Below are 10,023 nucleotides of genomic sequence, written 5' to 3' on the forward strand. Positions count from 1 at the left end.
GTATTTAAGTAGAATTTACTATCCTCGAGGTTAATTTATGTATTTAAAGTAAGATTTTACTATCCTTGAGGTTAATTTATGTATTTAAAGTAAGATTTTACTATCCTTGAGGTTAATTTATGTATTTAAAGTAGGATTTTACTATCCTTGAGGTTAATTTATGTATTTAAAGTAGGATTTTAATATCCTTGAGGTTAATTTATGTATTTAAAGTGAAAACATATTTTCCTTTCGGGTTAATTTTTTGTTTTGAAAGTAGAAACTTAACTTCATCTGAGGTTAACTTTATATTTTGAAAATAAGAGCTTACTTTTATATGAGGTTAACTAGATTTTAAAAATAAACTCGTTTTCATGTGTGGATAACTATATCGTAGGAACTTATTTTTCGGATAGTACTTCAAACTGGAAATCATACTTAGGCATTCACAAATGCCCCAACCAATCAGTATCTTTAACATAATATCACTTGTACGGTTCTCTATTTAAACGTTAAGATGACCCCAGTTGACTATTCGAAATGAAAGCAGTATTTAAATTTGATCGAAACATTTTACATGTACAAAAACAGCCGAGTTAGAATAAAGGAAAAGGAGTCGGTCATATGAACATGGATATCAAAAAAAGTGCCAAGTTATATAAAAGACGAATCCTGTAAAGATGTAAGAGTGGATAAATTAATGAAAAGTTTGGGAAATCAAGTAATTTCAATAAATAATTACAAATAAACATTTCTGTATTTCAAGCTGTCAAACTAACTATAATTAAACAACGTTTAACTTTGTTTTTTCCCATGAAACAAACAAAAATATATCTTAAACAAATATTTTTTGTTTACTTTTTTGTGTGGCGCGTAAGTTATTGTGGACCCTGTGACCTGCCAAGTTATAGTTTGTTTGTAATTAAGCACAAAGCTACGTAATGGGCTATCTGTGCTCTGCCCATCACGGGTATCGAAACCTGGATTCTAGCGTTCTTAGTCCGCAGACAAACCGCTGTGCCACAGGGGGGCTCAAAGTTATGGACCCAAAAACAGCTTGGTTCAAAAAAATGCTTGAGAAAAATGTGTTTTTCTTTTTAACGTTTTTTTTTATAAATAACTTATTACCACCTATGTTAAATTCTTATAATTCAACACCAAACCTCTGTAAACACATCTTATTTTATTCAATCATTAAATCATAAAATTAAGATGGCAAGTTTTGACTTCTGTATACCCAAATTCCTTGAGGAGAAACAAGATCATCAATAAGCCAAAACGAAGAATTACCACAACCCAGTAAAACTTAGTGATATCAATCACTTAGCAACAAAGTTTTGCTTTCGATTTAACGACAATAACTTTCTGCCAAAATGATGGACCCTGTATGGGCGGCACTTTATCTACCTCATTAGTCAATGTCTTCCTGATCCAACTAGAGATGAAAGACGTACATATTTCAGTACATTGGATTAGGTATGTTGATGATGTTTTCTGTGGTTTGAACCTTGACCTTGAGAATATCAACATCCACTTCAACCCTGATGACGAAGAAAATTTCTTCATTTTTTTAAATGTCCACATCATTAGGAAATCAACAGGGTCACCATTTTTTTTTAATATGTCCCTTAGTGGCACAGCGGTATGCCAGCGGACTTACAACACTAGAATCCAGGTTTCGATACCCGTGGTGGGCAGAGCACAGATAGCCCATTGTGTAGGTTTGTGCTTAACTACAAACATACAATTTTTAAATATCCAAATCATTAGGAAATCAACTGGATTTAACACATTTTTAATGTTTACATCATTGGGAAATCAACTGGATTTAACACCATTTTGTTTTTAATATCCAAATTATTAGGAAATCAACTGGATTTAACACATTTTTAATGTTTACATCTTTAGGAATTCAACTGGATTTCACACCATTTTGTTTTTAATATCCAAATTATTAGGAAATCAACAGGGTCACCATTTTTTTTAATATGCCCCTTAGTGGCACAGCGGACTTACAACGATAGAATCCAGGTTTCGATACCCGTGGTGGGCAGAGCACAGATAGCCCATTGTGTAGCTTTGTGCTTAACTACAATCATACAATTTTTAAATATCCAAATCATTAGGAAATCAACTGGATTTAACACATTTTTAATGTCTACATCATTAGGAAATCAACTGGATTTAACACCATTTTTTAATATCCATATCTTTAGGAAATCAACTGGATTTAACACCATTTTTTTAATATCCAAATTATTAGGAATTCAACTGGATTTAACACCATTTTGTTTTTAATATCCATATTATTAGAAAGTCAAAAGAATCACAATTTGTTGAGTATCCACATTATTATGAAACCAACAGGATTTGAAATCTATATTTACAGGAAACCAAGGCACTTAGAACAGTATGTAGACTGAAAATCAGCACACCATCCAGAGCAAAAACTTGGAATCTTAAAATGTAAAATTCCAATCACACTTGACATACGCACTCGCAACAATTTAAACAGTAACTTAAGGATATCAGAGATTTTCATTCATAAAAATGGTCACCCCGAAGAAAAAGTAACAAAAACAAAAAAGACAAGAGGAAACCCTCAATAGCCGTGGCACTTGAAATCCTTTTAGGCAGGATTAGAGTAAATTAATCTATGATACCCTTTTTTATTTTCCTTTTTTTATTAGCTATATTTTTGTGCGCCAGCTTCGGGGCGCGCGTATAACTGATTCGATTTTATTACTCATCAGGATCTCTACCAGCCTACCCTCAAATTGAAATTCTTTTAGGCAGGATTAGAGTAAATTAACGTTCGAAACCTGGGACGTGGTCAAATACATCAACTGAAATGGTTTGACCTCCTGAGTCGAAAACTGTAATTAGATCTCAAATCCATCAAGAGATGACGGAGCTATGAGCTAAAAGTTTCTACTTGGGGAAAAAAAACAAACTCGGAGTATACAATAAATACAATCGGAGAAACCAAAATGAAGACGCCATGTGACATTCAATTTAACAAAAAACCAGGAAACTATCATTGCCACTATCCCATTTATTGATCATGTTAGTAACAACCTTGCCAGAATATGGAAATACCTCGTCAAAAAAAGCACAACATTACACTCAATTCAGAGGATTAATTACGAATACATACGTTTCACTTAAAGCCTTAAACGACCTAAAACACTATTCCAGTTTTACCCTTGAATTGTGTATTTTCTAAGTTATAGAATGACTACAAACGTAGACTAAATCGTAACATAACACTAAAACACCTATTCTCTATATGTATCCATTCGCCCAACTTAAACTTCATATATATATATGTTTGTAATTAAGCACAAAGCTACACAATGGGCTATTTGTGCTCTGCCCACCACGGGTATCGAAACCAGGATTCTAGCGTTGTAAGTCTGCAGACATACCGCTGTGTCATTGGGGGGGGGGGGCTCATATATATATGTATATAGCTTTCTATAAACGGAGAAGAAGCCTTGAAAAAATTTGGAATGATGCTTGTAATGTGCCCAAACGTCGTTTCAGAAATAGTCCTTTCAGTTTAAGTTTTTAATACCAATTGCTGCCTAAGTTATGACTGACAAACTGGTTTAAAATTGTAGTTAAAATTATTTTCAAATATGGAGTCTAAAAACCGAGTGTGTGTGTGTAGAAAAGTTTTTTTAAGGTTATTACATCAAGTAAGACTAATTGATTACTATTCATTAGGCTTAACAACAAACAAACAATTATCCAATACTTTATAATATTGATCGTAACATTTCCAATTTCACTTTTGGATTTCCATATAATTATATATATGTGGTAACTCTGAAAACAGAATAGATTTAAAATTGAACATAGATGGCACATGAGTCTTTTGTTTGAGTAGGCTATTCTGTCACATACACAGTGTTATATTTTTGAGTTGGATAGAATCATAATAAAATAATAAGGGATACTTTATTTGGGGAGACTGTTCGTTTGTCCATGAAGAGCGTCCAAAGGGGATTGCTTCTCGGGCGGTCAGAGGTGAACTCTTTCTCTTCACCCATTTAGTGAGGCTAAGCCTCCACAAGCAGCTAAGCCTCCCCAAGCATCTCATACACGTCTTATTATTCTAATAACAGTATGTTTTAACCTAGATATCTTAGGTTTTATTATAATTTTGTAACACATTCTGTTATTTAGTGGGTTCTTTTGGATTATTCGACAAAAATAATGCGAAGTCAAGTCCAGGGGCTTAACCAGAACTAAAACATTGGGGGAGGGGGGTCTTTTTCAAAAATAATGTGGATCTTTTCTTTTAAGTAAATAATTTAAATGGTTTACATGAATTTCAAGTGTTAAAAATAGACATAAAATTAGAAGATATGGACCTTTAAGGTTTTTTAGAATATTGGGGTGGTCATTCGAACTCACTCTAGTTATGTATCTGTTCCAGTCCACTTAGCCATAATGAATTAATTTATTTGTTCACATTTTCTGTGTCTTTCTTCTTGTTCGTCTTTTTTATTTTATTGTCTCTCTTTTTCTTTTTGCTTATTCTTCTTTTCACCGTTTTATCAATTCTAGTATAGTTTTAATCTTGCTTCGTTCTCATGTTGTCATCTTTAAGTTTTGTCAAACTTCTGTTTTATTTTCACCAAAATAATCCCACTTTTGATACCAATGTCGTAACGTGTTCTATAGTTAAGTGGGTTCATTTGGATTAATCAGTAAAAATAATGCAAAGTCCAATCCACTTAACGATACGAATTAATTTATTTTTTTAATCACGTTTTACACAAGCTATGGGCTATGCTCACTGATGGGCCTAACTTCACAAACAACGTCTCAACTAGAATTTTGAAATTAAACTTATGCCTAGCTTACAAATGAAGTTCAAGCTAATCAATCGATAAAGAAAACACCACTGACTAACTGACAGTCTTTCCAATAACTGGCTGATTGAATCATAGACTAACTCACAATGTCTAACTAAATATTTTAACTGATCATGAACTAATTAATTCATTCTAACTCACTCGGTCTGGTGTTTTTATATTGTGCTCTATTTCACGAATATTTGAGATGTGCAACGAGGCCTAAACTTTCATGAAACTTCCAGACTCCACATATTCATTACGTCATAGAAACAAAAATAATTCCCTCTAGTGATCAAAACATTAAAATATTAAACACATAGCCTACGACAACACTGTTCATATAGATATACGACTATTATGGGGGCTGGAATGCAAATTTAAGGATATAAATTTTACTTATAACCCCAAGTGGTTCAGTTTTAGTAGCCTGTTTTTTTTTTTTGATTTTTTTACAATTTTGTTTCCATAAAGGAGTAACTCCAACAACAGACTACAGCTTTAGATGTGGAACATTGTGGACTTGAACGTCTGTATCTGCTCTTTATTTTTTTCTTCACACCTGTAAGGCTTACGAATAGAGATGTAAACCTGACAGGTGACATTGTATCACTAATTCTGTGCGGGTTCTTCTTCTTCCTAAGATACCTTCCTTAATAAAACATTTTATCTATCTATAACCCTAGTTTGTACCTAAATTTTCTTTGTCAGTATTTTTGTTCGATGCTTTATCGTTTTTTGGCTTTCTTCTCTGAAATCCTACTTTAGAAAATTGTGAAGAAATAAAATATTGTTTACCACCGAAAGTAGCTAAGACTTTCAGAAAAAATAAACGAGTTTTTAGATTTGTTTTACGGAGGATGTCAGTTATTGACTTTTCTATCTTCAGACTACATTAGAGAAAATTCAAGTCCGCTTGTTTTTTTTATAACATGCTGCTGCTGCTCTCTCTCTCTCTCTCTACAAATTATTTTTCGAGCTTAACGATTTCATAAAGATTATTCTCCTAGCCTAGTTTTATAACTGTCTCATAAAAATGTACAAGTTTAATCGCAGGATTTTGTTAAACGATAACACGGGTATTTTATTTTTTATAATATATATATATATATCTTAAATTCTCTTTAATATGATATTATATTTCTGCAGAAAATAAACAGACTTGTTATTTCCCAAAATCTCTTCTCTCAAACCTTGCTTCAGTTAACTTGGATAAGCTAAATGTGAAGCCCTCTCTCCTCAGCAAACTCATTAGGCAGTTTCTGTACATTTTAATGTTAAAGTTCACCATTACACCACAAAAGGTATGAAAGCTAAGCCTAAAGTTCAGCATTACACCACAAAAGGTATGAAAGCTAGGCCTAAAGTTCAGCATTAGACCCCAAAAGGTATGAAAGCTAGGCCTAAATTTCAGCATTACACCACAAAAGGTATGAAAGCTAAGCCTAAAGTTCAGCATTACACCACAAAAGGTATGAAAGCTAGGCCTAAAGTTCAGCATTAGACCCCAAAAGGTATGAAAGCTAGGCCTAAATTTCAGCATTACACCACAAAAGGTATGAAAGCTAGGCCTAAAGTTCAGAATTACAAAACAAAAGGTATGAAAGCTAGGCCTTTAAACACTCTCGATAGTAACAAGATTAGAGAGAACGCGTATTTGACAAAATGCCTTTCTTCAGTTTCGTCATCAAAAGGAATGTTCAGTTTTAAGTTTTTTGTTTGTTTATTATTAAGCACAAAGCTACACAATGAGTTATCAGTGCTGTGCCCATTGTGGATATCGAATCCCAATTTTTAGCGATAATGTTATTGAGAATTGATTTTAATAAATATTAAAAAGAAGTCTTGCCAACACAAAATAAATAACTAATATTGAACAAACAGTTAGTGTGAAAGGTGTAATGACAGATTGAACCTGCTAGTGTGGAAGGTGTAATGACAGACTGAACCTGCTAGTGTTGAACAAACAGTTAGTGCGAAAGGTGTAATGATACAATGAACCTAACTGTTTGTTCAACACTAGCCATTACACCTTTCACACTTACAATGAACCTACTAGTATTGAACAAACAGTTAGTGTGAAAGGTGTAATGACACAATGAACCTACTAGTGTTGAACAAACATAGTAAATATTAAAACTCACTTTTCTCTGTTGTAAACGATATACTGCTCTTGAATAGAAGCAAGGCTTATCTGGAACGGACTCGGCTCCTAAATATTAAAAACCTGGAAGTTATTACATGTTTGTAAATAAAAATAAAATGAAAATTTAAAGTTTTATTACTCTGTATCTTTGTTGGACACCGTTTGTTAGTCTGTGTGTTAATTTTTACAACTAAGTTGATACGGGTCATGGTTCTTTGGCTGTGCATGAGTTGTCCATACTATTTAAACCATTTTTTGAGGTCAACGAGACAAACTTAATGGTCAGGGACATTTTATTTCAGAAATTCATTATCAGTTAGTACTTATTATTAGATGTCACCAAATCATATTTTACTCACAGTGTATCGTTACCATAAATTTAGCTGTTATAACTTACAGGTTTTGGATGTTGCAACAAACGAACAACATCCGGTTCAACATGTTTATTCAGTTGTAACAAATGCATCTGGTTTAAGTTGATATTTCAAAAAATTACAACCTCTGATGATTAACCCGTTTAAAATGCTTTATAATGACTCAAGCATTGATTTATCCTCCCTTGTTAATATTATATATTAGCGCTAGCTCTTTGGTCTGTTCTGTCCCCCTGTCTTCCCTCTCAGATTGATCTAACTCAACATTTAGAAACAACATCCTGTCCATTGTCTTATATTGATCTCACTCAACATTTAGAAACTCGATTCTGTCCTTTCTCTGATATTGATCTCACACAGCGTTTAGAAATCCCATCCTGCCCTTTGTCTCATATTGATCTCACTCAACGTTTAAAAACTCCACCCTATCCATTGTCTTATATTGATCTCACTCAACATTTAAAAGTTCCATTCTGTCCATGGTCTCGTATTGATCTCCCTCAACATTTAAAAATTCCACCCTGTGCTTTGTCTTGTATTGATCCCACTCAACGTTTAAAAACTCCATCCTGTCCATTGTCTTATATTGATCTCACTTAACACTTAAAAACTCCACCCTGTCCTTTGTCTTGTATTGATTCCACTCAACATTTAGAAACAACATCCTGTCCATTATCTTATATTGATCTCACTCAACATTTAGAAACTCGATCCTGTCTTTTATATCATATTGATCTCACTCAACATTTAAAAATTCCACCCTGTCCTTTTGTCTTGTATTGATCTCACTCAACATTTAGAAACAACATCCTGTCCATTATCTTATATTGATCTCACTCAACATTTAGAAACTCGATCCTGTCTTTTATATCATATTGATCTCACTCAACATTTAAAAACTCCACCCTGTCCTTTGTCTTGTATTGATTTCATTTGATATTTAGAAACTCCATCCTGTCTTTTATATCATATTGATCTCACTCAACATTTAAAAACTCCACCCTGTCATTTGTCTTGTATTGATCTCATTCAATATTTAGAAACTTGATCCTGTCTTCTATCTCATATTGATCTCACTCCACATTTAAAAACTCCACCTTGTCCTTTGTCTTGTATTGATTTCACTCAACATTTAGAAACTCTATCTTATTCCTCTCTCTTTATCTGTAGGTACGTTATGAATGTGACAGTCAGTCTCTTGACATGGATGGTTAATGATATAGTGCTGCTGACTGGCTGACTCGTCAGCAGTTGAAAATTAGAGACGACGGCTGACAACCTTAGTATACATACCAGATACAATACAATTTCTGCTTGATTTCATTTGTTTGACTGACACGTTTCGCTCATAATTGTCAATGCCGTTCGTTATATGGATCTTTTCTATAACAATACAACTACTGTTAACATGATTGTGACTAATACGTCATCAAGTTCCACACATTCTTGTTTAATTCAAAATTTTGCATCAAGCTAAACAAAGTCTGTTTGTGCATAGCCGTTCCTAATTCTGGACTGACAAATAAGAAAGGCTATTTATGTCTGACCGAATAGTCATTTTATAGCGCTCCCAGCGCCCCAAAATACAAAGCATGTTTGTTTGTTTTTTAACAACGGGATACGAACCCTCGAATTCACAGTTCATTCAAGCTAACCACTAAGTCATTCTCGGCTCTCATTCTTAAGAGATGGCAAAAAGTGCGATACTTAATTGAACTTTGTTGAGCAGCTTAAATTATATGTTGCAAAATAAAGGATGTTAGGGGGATTTTCGACAAGATGAAGTTTTGGAAGTGAACACAGTCCTCATTCTTTGGCCCGGCATGGCCAGGTGGTTAGCGCGCTCAATCTGCGGGTTCGAATCCCCGTCACACCAAACATGCTCGCCCTTTCAGCCGTGGGGGCATTATAACGTGACGGTCGATTTCACTATTCGTTGGTAAAAGAGTAGCCCAAGAGTTGGCGGTGGGTGGTAATGACTAGCTGCCTTCCCTCTATTCTTACACTGCTAAATTAGGGACGGCTAGCGCAGATAGCCCTCGTGTAGCTTTTCGCGAAATTCATAACAAACAAACAAACCTTATTGTTTGCTGGTTACACAAGGGTGAAATGTATCTTTCATTCTGCTCATTTAAGGCCTTTTTGTTTGGTTTTTTGGTAGAATAAAAATTCAAACTGTCTTTAAAGACGTCCCCGAAAAGTTCATAACAAAATACAAAAGAGGGTTAAAAATTAGTGATATTAAAAAATAGGAGTTTGTAATTAAGCACAAAGCTACAGAATGGGCTATCTGTGCTCTGCCCACCACGGGTATCGAAACGTGGATTCTAGCGTTGTAAGTCCGCAGACTTAACGCTGTGCCATTGGGGGGGCTCATATATATATATATAGCTTTCTTTAAACGGAGAAGAAGCCTTGAAAAAATTTGGAATGATGCTTGTAATGTGCCCAAACGTCTAACATTGTAAGTCCGCTGTGCCACCAGGGGGGGGCTGGAGTTTGTGGTCTTAATCGTTTTTCTCGATGAGTAACCCAGATTATCATATAGAGCAACAAATGGGGCGCATGTTTACTGACTGGGGTAAAACTTTGAAGGTACCATATTTTAATAACAGTGAACATCAAACAGATGCTTGTCTTTACATAAATAAGCCGATTT

The 10,023-nt window shown here is 34.2% G+C and overlaps 2 protein-coding genes across 2 annotated transcripts in view; both read right to left on the minus strand.

The window, feature by feature from the left end:
- Nucleotides 1-3,150, minus strand: part of LOC106469159 (MICOS complex subunit MIC60-like) — a 55,465-nt gene extending 52,315 nt beyond the window's left edge. The window contains exon 1 of the mRNA XM_013929624.2: nucleotides 3,137-3,150. The gene's annotated coding sequence lies outside the window, so the exon portion shown is untranslated. The remainder of the gene's footprint in view (nucleotides 1-3,136) is intronic.
- The window catches only part of LOC111088212 (serine/threonine-protein kinase 32A-like), a 14,086-nt gene that overhangs the window by 1,543 nt on the left and 2,520 nt on the right, over nucleotides 1-10,023 (minus strand). The window contains exon 3 of the mRNA XM_022397583.1: nucleotides 6,989-7,056. Within this exon, the coding sequence (XP_022253291.1) occupies nucleotides 6,989-7,056 (68 nt within the window). The remainder of the gene's footprint in view (nucleotides 1-6,988; nucleotides 7,057-10,023) is intronic.

The sequence above is a fragment of the Limulus polyphemus genome, unplaced genomic scaffold, assembly GCF_000517525.1.
Source record: "Limulus polyphemus unplaced genomic scaffold, Limulus_polyphemus-2.1.2 Scaffold3329, whole genome shotgun sequence".
Lineage (NCBI taxonomy): Eukaryota > Metazoa > Arthropoda > Merostomata > Xiphosura > Limulidae > Limulus > Limulus polyphemus.